Source organism: Lagopus muta, chromosome 6, assembly GCF_023343835.1.
Source record: "Lagopus muta isolate bLagMut1 chromosome 6, bLagMut1 primary, whole genome shotgun sequence".
Lineage (NCBI taxonomy): Eukaryota > Metazoa > Chordata > Aves > Galliformes > Phasianidae > Lagopus > Lagopus muta.
The window spans coordinates 23,329,219-23,356,602 of NC_064438.1; the positions used below are offsets into that span (position 1 = coordinate 23,329,219).

The 27,384-nt window shown below is 45.2% G+C and overlaps 2 protein-coding genes across 9 annotated transcripts; one reads left to right on the top strand and one right to left on the bottom strand.

The window, feature by feature from the left end:
* Window positions 1-1,971: 1,971 nt before the first annotated feature.
* ATG13 (autophagy related 13) lies at window positions 1,972-23,821 on the bottom strand. 7 transcript variants are annotated; one of them, XM_048949404.1, is made up of 18 exons: window positions 23,567-23,819; window positions 18,559-18,640; window positions 17,807-17,887; window positions 17,051-17,170; window positions 16,548-16,594; window positions 15,898-16,038; window positions 15,408-15,448; window positions 14,777-14,873; window positions 14,328-14,426; window positions 13,485-13,575; window positions 11,070-11,168; window positions 9,024-9,107; window positions 8,209-8,342; window positions 7,324-7,441; window positions 6,562-6,639; window positions 6,143-6,259; window positions 5,559-5,687; window positions 1,972-4,988 (listed from the first exon to the last, which is right to left on the bottom strand). In XM_048949404.1, the coding sequence occupies exons 2-18, from the start codon at window positions 18,625-18,627 to the stop codon at window positions 4,911-4,913; spliced, it is 1,623 nt and encodes a 540-aa protein (XP_048805361.1). In that variant the 5' UTR covers window positions 18,628-18,640; window positions 23,567-23,819; the 3' UTR covers window positions 1,972-4,910. The 7 variants fall into 7 exon arrangements, with proteins under 7 accessions (XP_048805361.1, XP_048805360.1, XP_048805365.1 ...); XM_048949403.1 differs by having other exon boundaries at window positions 9,024-9,134; XM_048949408.1 differs by lacking the exon at window positions 14,328-14,426 and having other exon boundaries at window positions 9,024-9,134; window positions 23,567-23,821.
* On the top strand, window positions 18,656-27,277 carry HARBI1 (harbinger transposase derived 1). 2 transcript variants are annotated; one of them, XM_048949420.1, is made up of 3 exons: window positions 18,656-23,203; window positions 24,233-24,960; window positions 26,530-27,277. In XM_048949420.1, exons 2-3 carry the CDS (start codon window positions 24,291-24,293, stop codon window positions 26,904-26,906), a joined length of 1,047 nt encoding a protein of 348 aa, XP_048805377.1. In that variant the 5' UTR covers window positions 18,656-23,203; window positions 24,233-24,290; the 3' UTR covers window positions 26,907-27,277. The 2 variants fall into 2 exon arrangements, with proteins under 2 accessions (XP_048805377.1, XP_048805376.1); XM_048949419.1 differs by lacking the exon at window positions 18,656-23,203 and adding an exon at window positions 23,982-24,073.
* The last annotated feature ends 107 nt before the right edge of the window (window positions 27,278-27,384 follow it).

The following is a 27,384-nucleotide window of genomic DNA, read 5'->3' on the forward strand; positions in this document are numbered from 1 at the left end:
TTAGGAAAAGAATGAAGTATTGGGTGTTTGGCTCTTTCCCGACAGCAGTAGCCTGGTCACGGCTGGGCATCCACATTACTGTCTCGCTGCCCTGATGAGAAGATGAGTCAGTAGCCGGGGAGCAGCACTGCTTATCTCATCCCTGTGGGCCAAGCGGGAGCCAACTGTTGGCTCCCTGTTAGGATGAGCTGGTTCTGCTTATCCAGTGGCCAAGTGATGTGCAGAGAAGCACAGGCCTGTGCCTGCCGACATCAATTTGTTATGTGGGGCACCAACTCCTTGATGTGCAGTAGGCTTTGGTTAGGACTACACTCCTTGATCTACATATGGTTAACCAACTTTTCCTGTTGGAAAGCAACTGTAATTCCTGGCTACATAGGATGCTTTTTGGTTAGTAGGACTTTTACCCACAAAGTGATTAGTGCAGCATAACAACAGAAGAAACAAATACTGGATATGAGGGTAAGAAGAGAACATGGAGCATTGGAGCTAAAACCACACCACCAGGAGCACTGGCTGCATGCCTTGTAGTCCAGGTATGTTGCTTCTGATGTTAACACTTGTGTTTCTACAACAGTGTGCTGCTTTTCAGTTGTTATTACTAATGGTGTATTATTTAAGGCTCATGCTGTTGAAGAGCTTTCCAGTATTGCCATTTCCTCTTCCTCATGTTGGCACTATTCAGCATGACTTGTGAGAAGCTGTCAGCCATATACAGGCTGAAGTGTTCTTGACATCAGTTCATAAATAGTGCTTTGTGTGTGCTCCTTAGTCTGATTTGCTAATTTACCTGCTGTCATTTTACTGCACAGTACTTCAGATCTACAGTCAAGGGGTTTACTTAATATTTTTGTGGGGCCTTTTTATGTGGATGGTGCTTTTGCCCATAGTCTGTGAGTTCACAGGCTTCAGCCTGATTTTCCACCCCTGGGACTGTGCTGACCCACTGTAATGGGGTCAGTGTGGTTTATATGATGACTGTACAGCAGTACGTCAGTAATCAGTTCTCAGATGCCCATCTGTGGACTTGGGTCAGTGACTCTTCACTGCTGGGGCTGTGCAGCAATAAGCTTTGTGCTGCTCTGGAGGAGTCTGAGAGCAGCAGGTCTGTCCCTGATGGTACCAGCAGGACATACATGCTACGTGCAGCCACACAGTGTAGCACAGTGTAAATAGTGTTTACTGCTTGGTGTGTTTTCATGTATGCTTCCCTATGGGTTTAGGGACACTATTCAGAAGATATATATATATATATATATATATATATATATATATATATATATTTAGTATGTAAAGTAGGCTCTCTTTTGGACAGTATGTGACTGGTCATAGCCTTGGTGCTGGCAAAGATTCGGGTGGGCCTTGCAGTAAGGCCCTCATCCCCCAGGATGGTTTGTGTGAGTTTGCTGGCAATTACTGCTTCTCACATCATGCAGCATCTTTCCTTAGTGCATGAAGTGATGCTGATAAATACACATACAAGCACATGCATAATGTATGCATTTCAGTAGCTGTAAGGCTGCAACGGGATACTGGTTTCTGATAAGACTGTTACTGAGTTATCCTTGCTCCCTGAGCTGGAATACTTCCCTTCATAGAAACTTACACTATACTGTCACTTTTTTTTCCTGCATCTTCCTCTGCCTTTATAAAAACCGGACACCCTTTATGCTGCAGTTTGAATCAGCACTGCTTACATTTATGCATCCATTTTTACCATCTTATTGTTTCTCCTTTGAAGGGATGTCAGCACCTTACATGGCATGGCATTATCTGGGGTTAACTTTAAGCAATGCTGTACACACCCTGGCTGACTATTCTAATGGTAACAAGTGGCGCACTGCACCTGCTACCCCTGGCAGAGGCAGGCAGCTCTGCCCATCCAGTTTCCTGGAGGACAAAAACTGAGGGGTTGGGACCTCAGTCAGCAGATGTGGAGGAAAGTGCGTAACGGAGCAGTGTTGCTGTCCATTGCTTACATAAAAGTTTTATTGGAAATTCTTTGAATACTTGAAGTACAGTGGAGACTATTTCCAAAACAATACAATTTAGGAGCCTTTTCCTTCACCCAAAATATCTGTAAAGCAGCAGCTATACACATGCTGTCCTTAGCACAGACTTGAGCAGACATCTGCTAAAATAAGCAGCCCTCGTAGTACAATCTGTAGTAGGCTACAGCAGCAGCTAGATCTTTCCTGAAGCTGAGCATTTACACAATGGTCAGAGAACACAGAGCCTAGATGCAGCAACTACGTGTTGAAGCTGAGGAATGTCCAGAAAAGAGGCACATAACTCAGCCCTAAAGAATCTCTTTATTGCTATGGTCATCCAGCTCAACACCAGCAGCTTACATAGGCTGATTTCCAGCCTTCCATAGAAAAGAACTGCCACACTGAAGTTCTGCTCTACGAAATGTGGGAGCTGTAGCAACACATGAGCACAAGTATTTGGCTTGGGGGACCTTCTGGGCAGGATCAGCAAGAAGGGCATGCTTCCTGCCAACTCCATCTACAGCTTTTCAGTGTGCCCAGAGGCCAGCAGGAGCGCTGGCTAGATAAAGTTCAACCTATTTTAGTCTTCTTCCCTGAATACAGTACAAACCAGCACTTTACCCCATCTCTGCTGCTTGGCAGCTCAGATCATACAGCTGTGCACTGGCTGTAAGCTAAGAAAAAGGTGACAGCTCACAGAGGGGCGGTTGCTACGTCCTATGGGCAATAGAGACCAACCTGTGAGCAGAGATGAGAACCAGGTGACACTCAGTCCTTGACTTTCTGCACCCTTATGACACCCCTTCCACCTGTAAAGCAAGGTGACTGGCTGTGTGCACACAAGTATTAAACCCCATGTAACTTAAATCATTCTGTGAGCCATTTAGAAACTTCTTAGAGGTGTCTGTGCATCTTGTTTTGCAAGTAGTAAGCAGTGTCTGTGTGAGGATTCAGAAAAGCTGGATTGGGTGAGTTATCTGGCTATGTTCTGGTGGGTGCTTCTTCAGCACGGCTATAACCTGGAGCTTTAGAGCTCACCTGTCCTCCCATGGAGCACACCTCTTAACCAGAAAGCTGGTAAAGTTCAAGCACTGCGTTGCTCTGACCTTACAATAAGCTCTACTCTGAACTTGGTTCCTTGCTCTACCAGTGGGTACGGAATTAGTGTTCTAGAGAGGAGATGAGCTTCCCCAGTCATCTGCTAACCATCTCTTTCAGTTGAGAGTGCGGCACAGTTGAAGCTGCCACCATGCACTGCCTTGAAGGCGGGTTACTTAACCACTCTAGGGAAGTGAAGATGGTTCCTTGGTGTAGAGGGAACAACGCTTTTGTAGAAGGGGAAAAAAAGGTGTATGGGACAGTAAGGGGCCTTGCAGTTGCTCATTCTAGTTATACATGGGAGGAGGAAAACAAACCACGAGAAGACCAACCTTCTCTAAGTTTCTGCTTAGTGTCACCGTTTCTCCTCCTGTCCGTGTATCAGACAAAAGACAGCCTAATCAACCACAGAGTGCTGCCAGCCAGTCACACTGCTAATAGCCAGCTCATTACAAAAATAAAATTTCAGCTCATCGAAAGCCAGCTGATTAAAAAGTACCATAAGCTCCCAAAAATGTGCTTCTTTAAAGAAGCTGCCTTCTGAACGGCTGAAGAACACTGCAAATTCATCCATACCTATCAGAACACAGCTTTTAAGTCCCTGCCACTCAACTACGCTGATGTGTGCATTTCCTTCTATCAGTGGGCCCTGACTGGATGAAATGGAAACACAGTCCCCAAAACAGAGTATTATATTAGAATAATCAAGTCTGTCTTATAAAATAAATATCTTGAATATTTTCCTGCAAAAGGGGACTCACTGGACAGGGTTCTGTGGCACACATGCTGTCTGCAGTGATCCAGGCAGAATGACCCACACAACTACATGAAAACAACATATTTTAAATATAGGTTTCTTTAAAAGCAATAAATATTTCTCAATTCTTAAGATCATCTATTAACCATAAAGCAGGAGAGTTTGCGTGGGTTAGAGGAAAGTATCTCAGACTAAGACTCCTAATTACATAACCCTAAAGAAATAGGATTCCTAGTATTTACAGTTACATTTCAAAACCAGACTACGAACTCAGCATCACAGCTGCTACGTGCAGGCTTGCCAACACAGTCAAAACTGGTAAACTCAACATAGCTGAGTGTCAGTACACTCAGGAAGGAAATGTGGAAAAACACTTCTGTGGTTTCTGTCCTGCCTATCAGCGAGTCTTTACAAAAGGTGTCACACAACGACTGCGTAGAGACTCAGTTCCTTAGAAGCAGAAAAACAAAGGTAGCTTGTATTACACAGGTCCCAAAGCTGATGTCTCTCCCTGTGCTCCAGGCACTCACACTGAAGTCAGGCTAAAATGGCCCATTCTGTGGAACGGATGTCCTGGACATAGAGCTGCTGATCTGCTGAACTCAGACCTTAGAAATGACCCAAAGCCTTCTGTGCTCTAACAGGATCAAAGACTGTAGGAACAAAATGTCTGTTAGCAAGAAGCTGTGTTGAGGGAACTCATGCCATAGGATCTTTGGAGGAAGAAGATGGCAATTTTTCACAGAGCCCCTCCACGCAGAACAGACTGAAGAGAAAATGAGTTTCATACATTGGAGTTTGACTTCCTGTGTACCTACTGGTCGTAAATTCAAGATTGAACGCGAACAGGAAGAGCGGTCCAGAACTGTGCAGTGGAGCAGCTGAGGAAAACCAGCAGATGAGCTGTACCTGCTGTTGAAAGAGCAGTCAAAGAAAGCTCACTTGATGGAAGGAAATAGTCAAAGCAAGACAAAAGGTGGAGCAGGGGTGACAGATATTTGTTGACATCATTCTCCAGGATGGTCCGAGGAGAAGAACTGCTGCAGCAAAACTGGAAAATCGCTTCACTGCAAGGTTTCTACAAAGGCATCAAACTCTTTGACATTTTTCTCATGGACTGCCAGCTTCTCTGGTAGTGAGTCCTGGAGGGGCAAAGAAAGGTGCAGATCAGGTCTCATTCACAACGGATAGAGACTGCATTTAAAGCGTCCTTGTAAGGCAAAAATTCCTTTTCTAAGCAACCCAGCCCCTCTCCACCACTCTGAGGTCCCCTTCCCACATGCACAAAACCAAGAGTCCTCTGACAGGATCTAACAAGGGACCCTGAGAAAGGAACTCTGAGCAGAGTGTGTGTTCTGCAGAAGAATAAGCGCGCTGGGGCCTGGCCTTGTGCAGATCCACCAGGATTTTACTTGTATGCAGAATGCAAGATCAGGCCTCGTTTGTCACTAAGCCTAACAGACCAGAAGCGGGATCAGTTTTGAGGGAATAGTTTTGTGATTTGAATGACAACTACAGAAAGCACGTGGTAGCAGCTTTCAGTTTGAAGATCAACAAAAAAGTTTCAGAGGCTCAGGTGTGCTATAAACAAATCTGCATTGGTCTGAAACCTATTAGTGAGGGACCCCCCTTAGTCAGATTCTTTTAAACTAGGAACAGGAAGAGAATTATAATGTATGATTCCCACGAAAAGAAGCTGTATGGTTCCATACCAAATCCTCTGCCATGGACTGAGCTCCTATGTCAATGGAGAGGCTGCTGAGTTGAGGGGGGTTCTGAAACTCACGGTAAAATGTCCCCAGGTCCATTGGAAGAATGTCATCTTTTGAAAATGCTGGTTTCTAGAATCAGAAAAACCACTGTCAGTTCTCATTCAGAGATCTTTGCTTCCCTTTTGTCATAATCTCAGATAAAGTCACTACTTGCTACCAGTAAATATCTTGGTATTACAGCTGCTGTTGTAATAGCGCAGATTAAATAACTGAACGGCTCCAGCTAAAGCTTGGCCAAGAGAGGCCAAGATTTGTGGTTGCCACTTAAAAAGGAGCATTTTTGTGGAATCTGGTTTCTTTAAGCATTAGAGAAAACAAACAGCCCAGGTGTTGGTAGGAACTGGATTACTTAATTGGTAGCTGCTGGTATCAGTGCCCTCTGTGGTTTGGGGATTGCTGGAAGTCTGAATCATGGGTCTTTTCCCTCCCATGAAAACAGCTTTTATGTCATTTGCTATTGTACCAGTACCCAAAGCCCACCCAAGATGTAGGTGTTATGTGAGAATGCTGATCAGGGCACTTACAAAATCAATCATAACAAAGTCATCATGGGTGTTCCCTGCGCTGCTGCCACTGGAGCCCTCTGAGTGTAAGCTGCCTTGTAGAGGAGATTCAGTTTCTGGGGAATCAGGAGGATTGACCTGCCCAAGAAATTGAAGATGGTGAGTAGTGATGTTATTTATGAACTCATTTGTCTGCATGTTTTTATGCTGTGTGGGCAGTTAGGAGGCTGGATGATAAGCACATGCTGCAGTAGCACACACGTGTTGTTTGCATACCAGGAGAGCCCAAGGCTCAACACAGGAGACCCCAGTTCCTGGGTTTCAAGCAGCTAGTTCTTTCCTCAAAATAAACACTGAAGTGTACTCAAGAAAGGGAATAGCATGGATATTGCATGAGGGATGCTGAGAAGGCACACATTATTCCTTGGGAAGGGGCTTACCATGGGGTCGTTATCTTCCAGCTCAACATTCTTGGGAGCAAACATAGCAAAAGGAATGTCTAAGTTGGCCATGGTCACCTGAGGAGATTCAGCAAACAAAATTTCACTAAGAGACTCTGCTTACCCAGCACAGCAAAGGCTACTGAAAGTCTCTGTCAGGTCTACTAAAAATTGCCTAAGATCACATCATCAGTTTGGCAGGATGCTGACAACCATTTAAAAAGATATAAAATAGGTTGTACTCAGTTGATCGAATACAGACACGCACTCCATATACAGCACCTTATATGAGACAGGCAAGAGGTAACACACTGCTACACATTCAAACAAACCCCCTTTGCCCATCCAAAGGGCCTAGGAGAGGGCTTAAAAACATAGTTAAAGCAGCTGTAGCAACTGGATGTATCTCTAAGCTGCCCTAGCTGAACTTCCTTAATGCTTGCTTACTTGTGATGAACTGGCCTACTGCACATCCTTACAAGGAAAGGAGGCTTTGCTGTCAGCTTTGTGGGATCATTGGGGAGTATGAAGTCTTTTGTACCCAGACTGGGTGTTGGCAAAGTGGGACAAATTCAGCAGCTGTCACATCCCAAAAGGATTTTATGAAAAGTATGCCTGACAAAACTGCAGGCAAATGCTGCAGGCAGAAATATGCACCCTCAGTCTCCTGAACTGCCCTGACATCGGGGCGCTTTGTTTCCTCTTTGTGTGAACAGGCAGGAGAGGCAGTGTATGCTTGTGAAAAAGCTGTCTGCTAGTTACCTGGTTAATAGGTTTGTTGACAAAAGCTCCCACCTTCCGGATAAAGATGGTCTCCAAAAGGTCATGTGGGGAGCCACACTTCCCTTCACTGCTGTTTGATACTGTTTCTGTGTCCTCGCTGGGAAAGGAAGACAAACTAGTGACTCATTGCATAACCAATACAGGCAAACAATATGCTCTGAAAAACTCCTTCATTTTTCTGGGTTTACTCCCAATATTAAAAAGGAGAAAAACAGAAATTGTTTTCCTTGTACCATACCTTTCTCCTCAGTCATAAGCAGAAAAGGGGAGTGGGATGCATGTGGAATCAGATTTTTGCTTAAAGCTGGAACAAAACTAGTTAGTTGAACAAAAAGGTGCTGCTGACTGAGATAGTTTTTTTTTTTGTTGGTTTTTTTTTTTTTTTGGAGGGGTCTTTACTCCAGAATGTGTGTGTTCAGAGCTGTTCTGCTCATCACCATTATTTTTTCAGTAATACAAACATCACAAGGACCTTCAGGAGGCGAGGTCAAGAAGCAGAATACTATCATTCACTCTGGCTACAGAGGTAGCAGTCTAATGCATCACAACAGCCAGAGTCAGGATTATTAGTTCACTAAATGGCTTTTAGTTATTTCACTGGCCTGTTTGCTTTCCTATCACAGGTATTTGGAACTTTAAAATAGCCAAAGAAAAAGGCTGAGTCTTCTGGTAAGAGGACTATTTCCATAACATACCCAGGAAAGTGCTAGGAAAGCCCCAGTCAGATAAAACTGCCTGCTGTTTCAGGGGGAGCAAAAACAACAGTTATGCTAAAACCAATAGCTAAAAAAGGGAAAACAGTTTTATCTTAACATGGCTCCAAATGGGTTAGCACTAGTGGAGGGTCATTGAAAACCAACCTACCTACTAGAAGGAGTAGCTGCTGAGTAGTGCACTCCATCTAGTGGGGTGCATGTCCTCTCTTGGTCAGCTTGAGTGCCATGTGCTGGCTGGCTAGGAACTGGGGGAACTCCCCCCTCTTTGCCTGGACAGATCAACTGAGATGGAAAGGAATGATCAAGTTAGACAGTTCCAAAGTAGGTCAGCAACACAGTGCAGTACAGAGCAGATTCCCTTGTATTGGGACTAAGTCATGGTTTCTGGCATATGACTGGGCTCTCACACCCATGAGGCAGCAGGTGATATCAAGCAGGTGACCATCTGAGTACAAGCTCTTTCTTGTTCCCTTCCTACTCCACTCCATTTCAGGGCTGCACTACACAGAAGAACTGTCCTACGCAACAGAACAGAACTTATTTTTTCTGATAAATGGATGCAAATACACCAATGTGGTCTGTCAGCATTTCCTGCATCTAGGTTACAGAGCTGTGCTCGCAGAGCTACAACAGCAGCAGCTCTGTAACACAGCCGAGGCTTGAAATCAGTGGCACATCAGTGCAGGCAAATAGGTTGGATTTGGTTTTACAAACAGGTTTGACATCTTTTAGCCATTTCTGTACATGACCCCTACCATACCCCAGCATAGTCAGAGATGCTGAGGAGCCAATTCTTAGCTTCTGTGCAAGTTGTGCTTTCCTTGTACTTAGCCTAGATTCTTTTTGTTCCTGACAGGCAAGATACTAATGCATGCTCTAGTTTCAAGGCCTCCCTTAAGTGTAGAGGTGACACAAGAGGGTTGCAATACCAGCTGTGCTTGTTCTTCTACCCTCTACAAGTACCTGGTGAGGGTGTGCAGCATTCAAGCCACCAGCAAAGAGTACAGGATACCCCATGTCAGCTGATCCAACTCCCAGCGCAGCAGGCTGATAGGAAAGACGAGAGCTGGAAAGCTAAGAAAGAAGAGAGGAAAAAAAAAAGGGGGCAAGGGGAGAGGAGAGGAAGGGAAGGGGAATGTCCCACAGTCTGAATAGTCATCAGTCACTGAAGAAGGAACAGGAGAAGACAGAGGCACAGCACAGTATTTCAGGCTGGCAGAAGAAGGCTAGATTTCATTAGTCCCTCATGGAAGTTATTATTTTAATAAGTTAATATTGTAGGGGACTAAATTTGGGCTTTGTCATGACTGGTTTCCTACACATACAGGAGGCTGTGAGAGGTATGGCTGATCTCTGACATCCAGTCACAGGGAAGCTCTGCTCAACAGACTTGTTTTGCATACTTACAAAACACTGAAATGTTAGCTTTGTATCAGTTAGCTTCTGCCAAAGAATATAATGCCCCATAAATGAGCTAGATGAAGAGAGAACTGGCAAGCTAACTCTTCTGAGATTGCTCTAGGAACGAAGTGTTGCAAGCAGTGAAACTCTGCAGAAGTTCCTTATACACTTAGATTTCCCTAAGTAGAAATCTAACCATATTAAATAACTTTTTCCTGCTTTGGCTGTCTTGGCCTCAAGAGGAACACTTCTCAGGGCTCTACATGTGATACCCTAGCAGTGCCAACGCTGATGTAATTTGCAGGAAACTGAATGGTGAGCAGTACTTTTATTCATATGGGGCTAATTAAGCTGAACAGAGCAATCTCTTTTTGAAGAAAAGCAGGTACAATATTATTATTTTTGTTCTAGAAATGTCCAGGCAACTTGACTCCTTTTGAAGAACTCATGTTGCTTTGGAGATTTTATACTCATCTTCCTGTAGGAATTCCTGAAGGAATTCTAGGCAGTGTTGCTGAGATACTGAAGTGGTACCTAAATGTTCTTTCCTATAAGGTACTTCTCTGTCCATTGTTGTGAGACGCTTGCACAAATATGAGGAACATGACTTTAGACAGACCTATAAGGTGTAAACAAAGAAGAGTAAACTCAGGTCTTTATAAGGTGTTACTTGAAACCTGGAAGACAGGTGGAAGTGAATTTATTTTTTCTCCTTCAAATTAACAGCATCTCTGTTCTAATCCAGGAAAAGTTCTAATGAATGACTGCGCAAGTTCTAGGGCTACTGACTGTTAAGAGAAAACATTCAGTGCTGTGCCCTTGCCTTCTGTGTCTCTGACTAACAATTAATCCTTGCAGCTGCTGTTTATTCAAGTGTGTTTGTCCTGTCTTTGGCAGACCTTCAGCTGCAAAGGCATTTAAGCAGCTGAGTCTCATTGAAATCCATACAAGAGAAACACCCAAGAAGATGTGGTTCCTAACAAAGGTAGATAACATTCACTGAACTTGGGAGGGCCTCCAGCATTAGTGGGATCAAAATTTATTTGTATTTCTATTAAATTAGATATTTCCTCTTTAAGAATAGAAAATCAATTTGCCTTTATGACTTTTGTTTCCTCTGTCCCTTTGCTCTCTCTGTCAGACTACATACAGCCCTTCATAGCCAGCAACAGGCTGTGTCTTCACTGCATCCTTAGTGTTATTGCTGTAGGGAGGATTCCTACCTCAGAGGTGGGAAATGCTAGCTCCTTCTCGACCTGACAGCCTGAAAATTATGCTGTGCCTTTTTTTCTTGTTTAAATTCACTCCAGTGAAGTCCTTTTAAAACCCTGCTCAAAGTTCCTCTTTCTCCTGTATCCTCTGAGTTTTACAGGCTGCTTTATGCAGATCTGCTGTTCAGCACAAAGACTGCAGGTGGATTTTATATCTGGAGCACACTGGTTTTGCAAACTGTTACATTTTCAAATAACATACCTGCCCCATTTTGGGTTGACCAGCCTTTCCCATGCACAACAAACATTCTGTTTTGTCAAATGTGTACTTTCCTGTATTTGTTCAGTCGTGCCAGTACTTTCTGGCCACGTATAACGCGTTCTATTGAAAACTCACTTGATGTGAAAAGGCCAGCCCCATCACTGGGACCTTCAAGGTGTCCGTCACCACAGGAGGAGGGGTCTGAAAATGTGCCTTTGTGACAGTAAAAACACACTGTGCACAAACACAGACGCACAGAGGAAACAAAAGAAAGAATGAGAGAAGGGGAGAGAGAAAGAGAGAAAAGGACTTCAGAGAAGAACTATAAAGAGTTGGATGAACTGAATGCTAGCGAGGAATGTTTGGCTGCAGCAGCCATGCCTACACATAGAGCAGAATATTTCAGTGTTGCCAGAAACATGTTCATTTCATAAAGAATTGACTTTCTGGTCTCAGGAAACTATTCTACACAGGTAATATTTAAGATTCCAGTGAAAGCTGCCAGATAGTGTCCCACAGCTAATAGAACTGTTACCAGCCTATCAGCAATGACAAGGCCAAGTAGTTACCAAAAAAAAGGTAAAAACACTTTTACTTTTAGAATGTAGAAATAACACTGAATTTAATGACTTTCCACCTGTCTGAACACGTTCCTAGTCTTCCAGCATTTAGAAGGGCAGCAGATTGTATTTCTGCATGTCTGTGCTGCAGCCTTAGACTAAGGAGGGACCAGACTAAGGGGAGATTCAAATACACTGATGGGAAGAGAGAGCTCCTTCACCAGAACTGACACCAGAAGTAAATGCTGTCTTAGAGAGTGCTAATGCAAAAACGTAACCCAACTCTGGTTCACTCACATACCTTATACCAGCTATTCTCTTACTAGCATGGTTTTATGAAAGCTGCCTGAGGCCAAATTTTACTCCACATTTGAGATACTTCAGAAACACACAACAGATGTGCTATACAAGCTGACAGGGAAAAGTTAACACTCACTGCCTTGTATCACACAGGCTAGGCCTCATTTCTAGTTGGAAGGCAGGCAGAGCTTTGGACAGCCTGTCTATACGCTGTCTACACCACACAGTTTCTTGTGTTCTCCTAAATGTTAATTTGTAAGCAAAAAGATGGAGAAACAAACCAATCTGTCAAGCAGCCAATTTTAACTGTTTAACTGTAAAGAAGACTGGCAGTTGTTTATAAATGAGCAAGCAGAAGCTATGAGCCATGTAAAAGGTAAGAATGTAGGCTCATGATTGACGTGAATCCTCAAGGTTCATCTGGTTTCATAACACTTTTTCCCTTTAGTGACAATAAAACTTCATGTTCCCTGGGGAAATGCCAGCTTCACTGTACTTACAAACATTCATACTGTTATTTAATACTGTCACAAGCAAGACACTGGAAATTTCCTCATGAACCCTACTGCATTTAACCTGCTTTGTGAACAGGCAGAATACAACTCAGCCACAAACACACATCCTGAATCTCAGAACAGGAAAATCTTTATTCTGTCAGACTTACCGTGGGTGCCTGCTGATCAGTTCAATGTTGCCTAATGCTCTGTCACTCAAAAGCCAGGTGGTGAAAAAATGCTTCCTAAGAAAAGCTTGTTTCTGGCTCAGCCATTCAGTAGAACGCGTTCTACTAAACCAAGCATGCTAATTCCTCTGAAGGAGAAGAAAGTCCTACAGCATATTCTTTCAGTTTGGAGTGGCATTCCAATTATACTTTTTTCTGTGTTTTACATTCAGAGGAAGAGATTTACAGAGTCTTTAGATTGTCTTTAAAATGCAGTAGAGCCATCTGCTTGACTGAACAGCAAAGAACATTCCTGAATATTTAAAGCTATAGGTGAACAACAAGTGCCCAGTCCTTCAAAGTACAGCACTGTGGAGTCAGATACATATGGACAGTAGAAAAGGGAGAAACCTGAGTTGCTGTTCTGCAAGGTTCACAAAGCATTTGTTTTATGTATATTTTAAAACTGAAACTTAAATAACAGTGGCACGGGTAGGTAGAAGTACAGAGAATTAAATTAATTCCCTAGTTCAACACAATGACCCATTTCTTTGCTGGTACTTCTGCTCCTCCAACTAGTTCCAGATGGTCCAACTAATAAGGCTTTTGTCTTTTTCCTGCTTTTCCATTCTGCAGCCTGAAAATATGACTATGCCATAAACATTTTCCTGATAATTCAGTGTTTCTTTCTCAGTGTCAGCCTGTTACCTCTATTTATGCTGCCTGACACTGATCTCTTGAATTCCTCTTTTTGCAGTATCAGTACATGCATGTATCTAGTAAGCTGCTGTCGTCTTCCAGTGTATCTCTGTTCTTTCAGTAATTCATTCTTTCTAATCCTCCACCGTCTTGTTGAAATCAGTATCTAATGAAGTTTTACCCAGAGTACAACCATCTGAATAAGAAGCTTACACATTTTAATTACTGTCAGGAGGTTGCATGTTTGCATAATACTTGATGTAGAAGTACACGCACTACGCTATCAGTGATGGTTCTACCTAGGAATACAAAGAGCTTGTTTTCTCCTACCTGAGATGGAGGAGAGGTGGAGAATGATGTAGTACACACTTCTTGGGAATCTTCTACTGAGGGGTATACTGCACCATTGTCCTCACCAGCTCTAAAGCAGCAAGAAAACAAAAACATCCAAACTGGAAATATTCCACATAACAAACAAATAGCAAAACACGCTGGGACAAATGCTGCAAGGAGGCTGAGAGTATTTGGGTGGAGCTGAAAGGAGAATTTTGAAGGGCTCTCATAATCTACTCGGCAGAACTGAGGGAAAGAGGGCACAGAAATGTTATTTTGCCCAGGATTATCCTAAGGGCTTCTCTTCTACCCCCAGATAGAAACTTCTCGCTATGATTTTTCTTTGTTTATTTATTATACCAAAGAAAGATTTTCTTACACCAGCCAATGCTACTAGCTTTGGTGTTTACAGAAGCATTGTCAAACAATACCACTGGTCCCAGTTTGAGTGCCCTCACATGAACTTCGGAGATGACAAACCTCGCATCTACAAAGAGAAATTCACCTCTAATCTTTCTCCATTGGATACGTCTGGAGCTGCATGCCTCTGCGTAGTTCAGCAGCAAGATTAAGTGCTACTCTTTCAAACTCACAGTCAAGATTTAACCACCTCTGTGTCCAAACGCTCCTGTAAAGAATTTGGCAATATCCCAGGGCTTGCTGCACTCAGTACTCTAGGCACGAAGAGAAATGTTGCCTTTCCTTATACGCTTGACTAAATCAGCATGATAGACCCTAATCCTCCAGTCGCCCTTCCCGTGCAGTCAGTGGAAAAGGCTCTGTGTTTGGGCATAACGATGCCTTCACCATGGCCCATGACTTCTCTCAGTGTTTCCTCACCTGTAATTGCAGGGATGCATGGGCGAAGAGCTGGGATAGGGGCGGTCCACAAAGTGATCAATGATAATCCCCATGATAGGAGGGGTCCTCTCAAACTGCCTGCAAGGCAACAAGCAATGGCGTTATTGTAAGGCTGCTTTTACTCTTTACTACATCCCAGTTCACGGTATCCTCAGAGAGCCCTAGTGTCTGCTAATGGGACCAGAGTATCTTTACAATGCAGCTCTGCAATTCCAAGCATGCATTAGCAATTTGTAGTTTCAGCATCTGACTCAGGGCAACCCAAATACTCCATTTGCTGCAAGACTTAAGCATTAGAGAATATTCTCCATTAAGGAGAATTTCAGCAAGAAAAGGATAAGCAGAAGGAAAAGATATAGGGGCTCACAGTGTGAAGGGTTCATTAGTACATTACTGTGAAAGTTTCTGGCATTATCTCATTTTCTCACCTGGTTGACATGAAAGCAAGGTTGATTCTGTAGGCACAAGACAAAGTGATGGTGCCCACTGGGGTACCCACTGTCCCAACACGAACTGTTTGAAAACCTATAAAGTTAAAAAATGATTATCAGTTCTACTGAGTACACAGAAGCTGATTATTTATTCTCATTATGTTTCACTCTGTGGTCTTATTTCTATAGTGCTTCCATTATCCCTTGCAATCTGAACTCCAAATATGCACACAGAGTCTGCAACAAAGTAGCACTAGGTTGTCTTGGTGGGACTTGTCTTGCTTTATCTACAAACTCCAGATGTTACTTCTTACCTGGGTTTGAAATACTATTCTGAAGTACTTCTTGAGCCGGAGCAGATCACTGTCTCCTCTACTGGTCCTGCTCCTTATAAATTTACCTCCATATTCTTATTTCAATTCTGGGTCAGACTGGCAAATCACTCTAGATTTTGCCAAAGCACCACATTACACCTGTCACCTTATGACTCGACTCTTCACTGCGCCACATACAAATATTGCATAAACCTCAGGTTTTCTTCTGTTCGTGGCACTCAGAAATGTTAACACATAGCTCACCAGTACAGAAAATAGTTCTGCTCTAGTTTCTGTGTATTGCCTAACCATACCTTCTCCCAGGCCGCTCAGTTGCACTTCACCAAAATATATCCTGCGGGAAAAGAAGAAAAGAAAAGCTATTAGGACCAGTGGGGACATAATGCTGTACCTATCCACGTTCCCTATTTCATTTTATGAGCTGAACAGTTGGAAGCACGTTTCCTTTTTGGGGAAAAAAAAAACCAAACATACATAGTGGCTGGAATGGCCACATCAACCTTCTAGCTATTTCAGAGGAAGACATGCCACATAAAAAGGAAGAGAAAAAGGTAGCCAAGTCTAACAAAGAATATTTCTTTAAGCATTCAACAGCTCAGAATGAGGTTATAAGGTAATAAATGCACAGTCCAAAGGTCTCTATCACCTTTCAGTCGTAGACAGATCCAAATCATTTGAATTTATTGTAACTAATTTCTTTTTACCACATTTACAGCTGCCCTATGCAGTTCTAGAGTTGCTGCTTATTCTATTCTGGATGTGGAATTTCACATTCTACTTTACCTGTACAATATCACATATTCATGGCCTTGCTTCCTTGAGAGTCTGTAGGCTGGAGTTACCCTGGTTATAGCAAGCAAAGACTTCAGTAGTAGAGACAGTCTATTGTATACTGTGTATGAGACTTTGATTTCTTTATCACACCTACAGAATGCAAATGAGAAAGTTAGTCATCTGTTCCTAACAAGAAAGTAAATTTTTAATCAAAATGAGTCTGGGTGAACTGTTTTACATCAGTTTTACTGCCAAAATGACAAAATAAAATCCCAGTGTTCAGCTGAGACCCCTGCTTCAGTTTAGTCACCTGTTGTAGATGTACTTGCTGAAAAATGCCATGCAGCTCTGTACTTGGCAGTAACATCTTTACAGTATTTAACACTTTTAGAGTTACTGAGTAGATGAGCTCTTCGGGCGGGGGGGTATATGAATGCAATGACAGAATTAAGAAGGAACAAATATACTGTTTTCTTTTCTTGACACTAATATTAAACAGCTTAACAGCTGCACTAGATAAAGAGAAAACCCCTGTAAAGTGTCGCAAGCCATGCAGCCAATTATGTGCTCATTCATCAACATGGACTGAGTACTGCTCAGTTTCATCAGCCAAAACAAACAAAGGACAAACAAAAAGGTGGTGTGAAGAATGCACTTACTTCTCATTCATTTCTAGACACCAAATTTCTAGCTCCATGGAATCCCCCTGGACCAGAGAAAGATGGCAAACAAAGACTCATTTCAGTACACAAACCCTTTCATTACAAACATCTCATTAACAATCAGCACTAACCACTCTTCTCAGTAAATATGTTTCTCCTGTTTCCCCCTTTCTTACAGTGCAACCATAGAAAAAAATGTGTTGCACCTCCCTACAAAACTTGATCACCTGAGGGAATATCTTCTTCAAGCATCTCATGGTTTAAGAAATTAAGTTTTGCTGTTTACCATCTATGTGTCTGGCCCCAAGATTTGCACTAAATTGTTTCTGGCAATCAATACATTTCATTAGCACATTGCCTAACTTGTAACTCCTTTCCTAATATTTGAACATGCTTTTGCATTTTCTTGAGCTAAAGAGTACAAACTCTGCAAAGTGGGCTGGCATTGAAGTAAAAAGTAATAATAATAAAAAATCAGCATGTTTTAACTATGTCCTCACCTCTGAGGTTTTAAGAGAAATCTCCACGCACATAGACCGTCCAACAGCAGGCAGCTGTCCTGCCAAGGCTTTCTTTGCTTCATGAGTAACCTCTGGTATATCTTTGATGGCCAAATTGAACTGCAGAATGAAAGAGGAGGTTCACTTCTTGCTTTTCTTTGAAAAACTGCCTACTAGTACACTGCAACAGATTCATGGGCCCACATGTAATGTATTAGGGCTGTGTTCATTGAAGTACTTATGAAATAGTGAATTCCCAGATTGGCTGAGGCTTTTTATATTTGCAAACATTTCATTGACTGCTAATTCAAATGTTCTTTATCCTGCCATCAAAATCGTGTTCCCTCTCTCTCACTTGCTTCACATGTTCACCCACAGAATGGGGCCTTGAGTCTCTCCAGTTTTAATAAAGCCCATTACTATACAGATTTGAATTGCAGAGTTGCAAGCTTGTGACAGAAAGGAACTCATCACCCCTTCTCCAGCAAATCCTGGCAAAGTGCCTTAGTGAGCTGGCAGGAGCTGCTGAGAGGTATCGTTTCTCTCTCCTCTAATCAGCCCTTCAAAAGTCCTGAGTGACGTGCTGTGTGTCAACAAGAAAAAAAAGGCCAGTCAACATAATCAAACCTAGTAGCTATTATACGAATAGTTATTACGGGCTGCACAACGCTCTAAGAACTGTTTTGTGTTCTCAATGCCAAAAATAAACAACAAACAAGAGAGTTTATGGAGCTGCTTTACAAAACATGGCTTTACCCAGTCGGAGCCTGTTGGGGAGGATGACGATCGGGTACAGATTTTCTCTCCGAGTCGGGCCTGGACAATTACTTGTACCGTCTGAAACAGAAAGGACGCGATTCACACTGGGCTCAGGAGATCAGCAGAGCCCTCAGCTCAGAAGCTAACAGACAAATTCCAAGGGAAAAATAAAAGGGATCGCCAGAATGCAGGGAAGCAGTTTCCGATGCTAATTTTCAGGTGTAATCAAATCATTATACATAACAGGTCAGATAGATATGTCAGATACAAAATGGTTTTAAGCTAAACTTTCTTTGTAATAACATGAAATGACTAACCCAGTTTTCTGATCAGGAGTTGTACAGTTTTCTGTACTACTGAATCAAAATGTATAACCACTTCCTGAACCTGGACACTTACAAAAGTGAATCTGTACACTTCCAGTATGTTAAAAATCCATTACCTACAATCATCTAGCAAGGCCAAGCAAGTCAAATATGGGTACCAAGGAAGGCCAAATGTTATAGTTATATATCAGCATAATTCAAAAGAACATTCTGGTATTACTGGTTTTGAATGCAATATAAAAATGTAGATAGGCTGAAAAGGAAGTTTAGAGCCCAGCAGAAGTTACCACCTAAATGTGGGATGCTTAAGTGTGTTGATGGGAGCCCAGCATTGGCAGAGGTGTGATATATCTCAAACTGATCCTATGGCTTTTTCCTTAAATAAGAGAAAAAGAAAAATCTACATGCAGGAGAAAAAATTACCTTCAGAGCAAAAAATTTGATGAACTTGTCCAGGTCCTTCCTGTCCTGCGAACTGAGATCAGTGTCCATTGCATATGGCAATCTGAAATACAGTGCAGGCATAAGAATGAAGTCTTCCTTCAGCTTTCTGTTTGGATTTTAAGATTTCAAAATATTTTGCCATTAGAAGCCACTTCAAGAGAAATAATAAGCACCAAAAGCCTCAGTCTGTCAAAATCCTAACAAGAGCTTTGAGGGGCACAAGTGATGTTTAATCTCATGTGAATAATATGTCTGGTTGATGCAAAAGGTACTGAGAAAGAAGTAACAAAGGGAGGTCACAATTAGAGTACAATTTCTCTAATTTTGCTAGCTTAATTTAAAAAAAAAGCAAACCAAAACACTCCAACAGCACACTGGGGTCTGTACCAAGCCATCCATTAGACACAGCAGTAGGGCTTCAGATATAATATATTCTCAGTTAACTGCACAGGACAAAGCCAGGACAAACTGTTTCCCTGGGTAAATGTGGCAGTAAATCTGTACGGCTGCAAATCCACCTACAACCAACTGAAAAAATGTATTTTTGCCAATGGAAGAACCACAATTCTACTTGTGCTTCTCTCAAAAGCTTCTGATGACAAATACCCAACCTTCCTCAGTTATACTGGCTTGCTTGTCAAAGGACTAGGAAAGGTTTTAGCACCACTATGGAGCTTACACAGTGCCTGAAGCTGGCAGGCCAAGTTACTAATCAGATTTCTGCCACATCACATCACATGGTCTGGGAGAAACGATAATTTTCTTTCAGTTTCTTCACATGTAGGTTAATAATCACTTAGAGACCATGGGGAGGACTGCCTTAATGAGCAGTTTTAACCAATGCTTTTTACTCATAAGCCTTCAAAGTATTAATTCATTCTTAACTCCTGCTGCTGGTTTTGTTCTGAGATGGTTAATCACCCCAAAGCAGCTCGTCAGACATCACATGAGTGGAGCGTGCAGCCCCTCACAGCAGTGCTGCAGTTCTCAGCCAGCAGGAGCACTCAGTGCTCAACCTTCACTCAGGGGCAGAACTGCAGCCCTGAGGGGGGTCAGTCATCCCAGACATCCACAGAACATCAGACAATCATTAATGACTCTGCACATCCACAGCTTCCGTTCAAAACAGCCCGATCAACAGAAGTAAATGTCTCTTTTAAGTCATGCTGCTACATAAGAGTACTGCAACTTCCAGAGCATCTTCTAGAGTGCTGCTTTCTGAATGACTCTAAGAAGAAGGCTGGGCACTTACACTGGTGGAAAGTTCCAGAGCTACATTCATCCTGCACCTCCTGTACTCTACTGCTTTAATTATAAGTCATGGTTTGATGTGAAATCTAACAACGCAAGCTGTAGATGCACTATCAGATTATCCTTTGGGTATTTTAACCTCCTCAGATCATTTCCTGTGCTTAACAACCACCAGCCAGAGACTGCATGTTTCTCAGTCGCAGGAGGGATGCAAAAGGGAGCTGGTTCTTGGAGATGTTTCATGATGCACCACTTTAATGTAGAAAAATTAAGTTTTTTGTATAAACCCTTCCCATTACAAAAGAAAAAAAGAGTGAGCTGCAGTTATTCTTTTGTCTTAACTGAGCAAAGCTCTGTAAGGGAGGAGGAACCAAGACCCACAACAAAACTTGGATCACATGGCCAACAAAACACTGCATTAAAAAGTGCATCTTTTTCTCGGCAAAGGGAATACTGAAATTAACATCCAAGAGCAAACAGATTAGCTTTTAATGACAAGAGAAGAGAGAGAGGATTTATTTATAACCCTTGGAGAAACCTGCAAGGAAGTGCTCTATCCTCATGGCGCAGAAGAGCTATCAAATATAGCACCTATGTTTTCTTCATGGGACTGGAAAAAAAATGTGGATATTGACTTGCAAGATATTAGAAAACTAATGAAAGATGTTTGGCTCTCTGGTCTGTTAAGAAAGGAAATGAAGCATCAACACAGTTCTCTGTGCACTGTAATGAATCAGTTCTAACAGTGTTGTACCCAAATAACTCCAGAGGGGAGAAAAGCAGCCCTCAGAGACACACCTCAGATGCAGGGTTCAGAAGATGAGAGCTTTACAGTTCTGCCCTGCTCCACCTGAATCACGATTCCTTTTGCAAGATCCCAAGCTTTCTATAACATCCACAAAACATTTGGAGGCTCATACCCTCACCTCAAGCTCCCAATGCCACAACAGCTGACTCACTAGAGCCTAATGCATAGTAGCAAGCATTGGGCAGGATTTCACGTCAGGGAGCTGTAATTTCAGGGACAATGATCACCTTGGAACTCAGCCCCTGGCACACCCAAGACCTGGCATTGGGCAGATAGCACCTCCTTGTTTTTGCAGGGATCCTCTGATGGTTATGCGTGACGTGCTGGGGCTTAGGACAGCGCTCACCTTTGGGATCACTCTTGGAAGAATGAGAACTAGAACCACAGCAAACATTTCATTTACAAAAATGCCTTGGTTGCCTCAGGTTAGCTGCTAAGGCCTGACCTGAATGTGAAGGAAACTTGTCAAACTTGTTTTGACCAAACTCATCCAACTCTTCAGTCCTGTAGGTTGTGATGCCAGCAGGGTCCTTGCTAAGTGCCAGTCATTCAAGCAATGCTCCACACTGGGGGAACGTGATCGAATTTTACATGGAATAACAAGCAGAAGGAGCTGACCTTTGGTCTCACTCAAAAATGCACGGATGACTGATTCCTCCTCAACCAAAGAATTTCTTAACCAAACAGAAACCACGCTGCTTGAACCTTGCACACAAGATGCTCACAGGTAAACCAAACATCACAGCCACACAGCTTTTGGCTTTCTTGCTGCCTTTCTGCAGCCTCCACTTCCACACCCTATTTATTCATGCCTTTGTCTCTACTTTCCTCTAAACAGAAATGTCCAAGAAAAACATTCAAAGGACAAATGCTACACGAGGCTTTTTTAGCTAAAGCCTCATTCTTTCTTACAGTGCTGTGAGGCAGTGAAAAATATGAGCTCTACCCAGCAGTCAGATATCTAAACATTGTGCCTTACACACTCCATTGGCAGTTGCAGTCTCCTTCAGCAAGGAGAAAGGCACGTGAACATGAGGTGATGGGCACCTCATCTGCATGATGCAACAGCCTGCAAGAGCCATCCCCTTCAGCCCTGAGGACAGCTCCCAGCATGCTGTGCCCACTGCCAGCAGCCTGCTGCATGCAGGCACTTGTAGCCGTGCCATGGAACAGGTGCACAGCAGTGCTTGTGAGCACCTGCATTACCGTACAGCTTTCGTGTCTGGGAATTCAGTGCGTACGAGTGTTTGACACACAAATGAGAAAGGAGCCGAAACACCTGACACACGGTGGGCACTAATGCTGGGAAAAGCATATACAGGCTGCTTCCATTACGCCTCTCCACTGAGATTTCACTTTGCATTATGGCTGCTACAACTTTAACGCATAATGCTTTTCTTTATTTATCCAGGCTAAATAGTTGTTCAAGTGTTTCTGTCCCACAGTGCCACACTGACATTGAAAAGAGCATGGGGCCCTGACCAAGAGCTCTGACCGTTTCGAAAGTGGGCTGCTCTCAGTCCAGTTCTCATTTTCCCACTGTCTGACCGTGCCCCTGCACTGGGTTCCCTACTCCCACTGTTTTTTTCAGAACTATTTTGTAAACACAGGACCCAAATCCAACATCTGAGTGTGTCCTGTGTGAAGCTCCAGAGAATTCCTGTTGAATCTTTCAGGTAAAATGAACATGAAAGTTTTGGAAGATTTTAATAGACTGTCTGATAAATAGGGTTGGCTGCCAAGGGAACTTTCCTAGAAGATCTCCTTCAATGATCAAGAAGTGCCAGTGCAAGCACGTATTTTCAGCGCATTAATAAGCAACTATAAAAAGCTCACGATGGAGACATCAGCTCCAAGGCCAGGCCTGTGAGTCAAGCTCTACACAGACTGAAAGTTAATCTCCATTTCCCCCTCATAGCAGGTTTGCTGAAAACCTAGGGAGAAGGGAGAGAGGGAGAAGGGAACAGTGCTAACTTAAGGTGCGCCGCACTCATTCCTGAAAGTCTAGGAGTTAAAAAAAAAAACATAGACAAGCAGATTCTAGGAGGAAAATTGATTCATATGATACAAACATTCTGACGAAATCAAAGGCTCTGTAGTTCACTATATGGTTAAGTTTTGACTATCAAAGACTCATTTTTTTCTTGCTTATCTGAACTCTGTAACTGATAAACGACTTCCCAGTTTAGGAAGTGCCTTACTAAAGCCAGCCCTGCCAGCTCCGCCTGCTTAGAAACAAAACGGAGTAATTCCTGTTGACCGGCAGTTACATTCTGTACTTCCCTGAGCTGTACAGACGTGTCAGCACAAACATCTATCCTGGCACTGCGAGTCAGGCCAAAGTGCATGGGCTGGAACACAGTGTGCAGCTGCATGTCCCGAACCACAGCACCATCGTCACGTCTCAGCTCGGTGTGCACACACGGTTGGTGTGCACACGGTCGGGAAAGTTGTGCTGATGTAACCCCCAAAGAAATCCAGGGGACCCTGCCTGATCCTCCCGGACTTCCGGCTGACTGCAACGTCTTATCCTGAGCGCAATGCCTCATCCCTCTCCGCAAACAGGTCGGTTTCACCACCTCACGTCACTCCTGCAAACATCTGGATTTGCCCCAGATACTTAGTTTGCGTGGCCAACCGCAGCTCAGCGGGGCAGCAGTCCCTATTCAGAGACGGACGAAGGATGCGGCCGCCCGTGAGCCCCCCCAACCCGAAACACCCTCACACCGCACGGGAAACGGGCAGCGCTGAGGGCGCAGCGGGCAGAGGGAGCCGGGCCGCCCGCAGGCCGCTCTCCTCGGTGCTCCCGGGCAGCCGCAGGCCGCACGCACCGCCAGGCCCGGCCGGGCCCGGCCCGCCGCCGCCGCGATCCCCGAAGCCGCAGCGCAGCGGCCCCCCGCCCCCCGCCCCTCCGCCCCGGGCCGGTACCTGCGCGGGGGCGGCAGTGCTGGCGGCGGGGTGGCTCATCCCGCGCCCAGGCCCAGCTGCCCGCCCCGCGGGGCCCCGCTCCCCCGCCGCGCTCGGCGTCCCCTCAGCGCCCCGCGGCCGCCTCCCGCTCGGTCCCGGCGCTCGGGCTGCCCCGCCTCACAGCCGCGGCCCGCGCCGCGCCGCCGTCGTCACCATCGCGGCCGCTGTTTGTTTTCATCCGCTGCGGGCGGAGAGAGGGAGGGACGGGCGGACGAAGGAAGGGAGGGAGGAGGCGCCTGAGCGTCCGCCGCCGCACTTTCCACACGCGGCCCTCGGCGGCCCGGCCCCGCGGGAGGCGGGAGGCGCGGCCGGGTGCGGCGGGCGGCGCGCCGCCCCGATCGCAGGAGGCCGCGGCGCGGCGAATCTGCCGGGCGGGATCCGCTCCTCAGCTCCGGGCGGCGGCGGCGCCTGTGGGCCGGGCCCTGCGCCGCCTCGGGCTTCCCGGCGGCCGAGAGCCGCCCCAGGCCGGTAAGGGCTGGGTTCTTCTGGGGGTTCCCGGGGCTTCTAGAAAGCCGGGAATCTTTATTTCGTCGCCGCGTAACCCGAATAAAAGGAAAATGGGGACGGAGTCCGCAAGGACGGTCCTTAAAAGCTGTGCTGAGCCTCCCTCCCGTTTGCCTCATGCAGGTGCAGGCGCTGAGACGGGCGGCGTGACGCGGCCCCCGGGAGCCCTCGGCCCGCCGGCATGGCCGTACCCATCGCGGTGCTGGACTGCGACCTCCTGCTGTACGGCCGCGGGCAACGCACGCTGGACCGCTTCAAGCTGGAGGACGTCACGGATGAGTATCTGGTGTCCACATACGGCTTCCCCCGGCAGTTCATCTGCTACCTGGTGGACCTGCTGGGAGCCAGCCTGTCCCGCCCTACGCAGCGCTCCCGAGCCATCAGCCCCGAGACCCAGGTGCTGGCCGCCTTGGGCTTCTACACCTCCGGCTCCTTCCAGACACGCATGGGGGATGCTATTGGCATCAGCCAAGCCTCCATGAGCCGCTGTGTTGCCAACGTCACTGAGGCGCTGGTGGAAAGAGCTCCCCGGTTCATTCACTTTCCAGAGGACGAAGCGGCGGTGCGGAGCCTGAAGGACGACTTCTATGCGCTGGCGGGCATGCCGGGTGTGCTCGGCGTGGTGGATTGCACCCACGTGGCGATCAAAGCGCCCAACGCCGAGGACCTGTCCTACGTGAACCGGAAGGGCCTCCACTCCCTCAACTGCCTGATGGTGTGCGATGCCAGGGGGGCCCTGCTAAGCGCTGAGACGCACTGGCCCGGCAGCATGCCCGACTGCACCGTGCTGCAGCAGGCAGCCCTTACCAGCCAGTTTGAAACAGAGCTGCACAAGGATGGCTGGCTGTTGGGTAAGTCAGTTCTTCGTCATTGCTTTCTTTTGCCTCCTCGTGGAGTACAGAGCCTCTTGGAACTGGGGGTAAGCTTCTGATTGCCTTCTTGTAAATTCCTTGAGGCTTGAGATTCAGTTCGGACTATCTTGGAAATCAATAACAGTAACTTCCAACCGGTTTTATTTACTCTGATTATTGTATATTCATTTCATTCATTCGTATTTCAGTATCCAATACCTACCTAAGCAGAATTATGCAATTTTAAATTCATAGAAACATAGAACGGTTTAGATTGGAGAGAAAATTAAAGCTGATTCAGTTCCAACCCCCTACATGGGCAGTGTTGCCACCCACCACATGAAGCTGCCCAGGGCCCCATCCCGCCTGACCTTGAATGCCTCCAGGAATGGGGTATTCACAACTTCTCTGGGCAGCCTGTTCCAGCACCTCCCCACCCTCTGAATAAAGCATTTCTTCCTAACATCTAACCTAAATCTCCCCTCTTTTAGTTTTAAAGCCATTCCTCCTTGTCTTATCAGTCAGACCATGTAAAAAGTCTATTTCCCTCCTTAAAAAGATCCTTTCAAGCACTGGAGGTCTCCCTGGCATCTTCTCCAAGCTAAACAAGCCCAGCTCCCTCAGCCTTTCTCCATAGGAAAGGTGCTCCAGCCCTCTGATCATCTTCATGGCCCTCTTCCGGACCCACTTCAACAGCTCTGCATCCTTTCCTGTGCTGAAGGCCCCAGGCTTGGACTCAGTGCTCCAGATGGGGCCTCACAAGAGCAGTAGAGAGGGACAGTCACATCCTTCTCCCTGCTGGCCACCCCTCTGTTGATGCAGCCCAGGATACAGTTGGCTTTCTGGGCTACAAGAGCACACAGCTGGTTCATATCCAGCTTTTTGTCCATCATGAACCCCTAAGTCCTTCTCGGCAGGGCTGCTCTCAATGAGCTCTTCTCCCAGCCTGTACACATATCTGGAATTGCCACGGCCCAAGTGCAACACCTTGCACTTAGCCATGTTAAACCTCATTAGGTTCTCATGTGCCCACTTTTCAAGCCTGTCCTGGTCCCCTTGAATAGCGTCCCTTCCTCCTGTTGTGCCAATGGCACCACTCAGCTTGGTGTCATCAGCAAACTTGCTGCAGGTGCAGTTGATCCTACTGTCTATGTGATTGATAAAGATGTTGAAGAGCACTGGTCCCAAGATGTGGGGGGACACCACTTGTGATTGGACATAGACGCATTAACAACAACCCTCTAGCTATGACCATTCAGCCAATTTTTTATTCACCACCAAATCTGTGGTCCTAGTCCAGTTATACTTTCATTGTATTACGTGTTAAAGAGATTCTCCTACAGCTTCATCATGTTCTTCCAAGGTTTCCCTTTGTAAACCAGAATATCTTTATTTTGTTATTTGTCACATTTGTAAACCGGAGTTTTCAGTGCTCCTTCACATTTTCTAATTTAGCCAGAGAAATATGTTATTCTGTATCTACACTACAAGAAAACCCAGGGCAAAGATCAGAAACTGATGGTGAGCTGTATGTCTGTAACTTGTGCCCCTTCCTTTCCCTGCCAATAGGTGACAGCTCCTTCTTTCTCCGCACCTGGCTGATGACCCCCCTGCACATCCCTGAGACACCTGCAGAATACCGCTACAACATGGCGCACTCTGCCACACACAACATCATCGAGCGGACATTCAGAACCATCCGATCACGATTCCGCTGCCTGGATGGCTCCAAAGGCACCCTGCAGTACTCCCCCGAGAAATCCAGTCACATCATTCTGGCCTGCTGCGTGCTTCACAACATCTCCCTGCAGCACGGGCTGGACGTGTGGTCTGCCCCTGCAGCGGGGCACGTGGAGCCGGCAGAGGAGGAGTATGAGCAAATGGAGTCAATGGACTCTGAAGCCTGCCGTATTCGTCAGGAGCTGCTGCTCACTCATTTTAGCTAGCACTGTGGCAGCAGGAAGGCTTCTTGCTGTTCCTTTGAGAAGATGCAGAGACCAGCATGCTTCCTCCTCTTAAGTCGGTCAAGACTATGGGATGTGAGACGAGAAGAAACTCTATTCGTTTCAGGGGGCATTCAGAACTTCTCTTCGTCTCCTTGTAGGTGTCATTAACTGCTGAATCGTTGCTGTTGTGACTCTCATAAACACCCCTTCCTCCTAATTTGGAGGACAATGGCTGTAATGTGAGGTTGGTGGAGAAACGTGGAAAACTGTGGTGATAACTATGATAAATCTGTAAGCCTCGCACTGTTTTACCAAGCAACAGATCTATGCCACTTTGTAACCCAAACCACTTACAATTGATTTTTGAACAGCATTTCACATGCATTAAACCTCCCTGTGGGACCATGTCTGAGTTCATAAGCGGAGAGGCGCACGGAGATTTCTTTCTAGTTTGCAGGTATAAATTCCTGCTTAACGC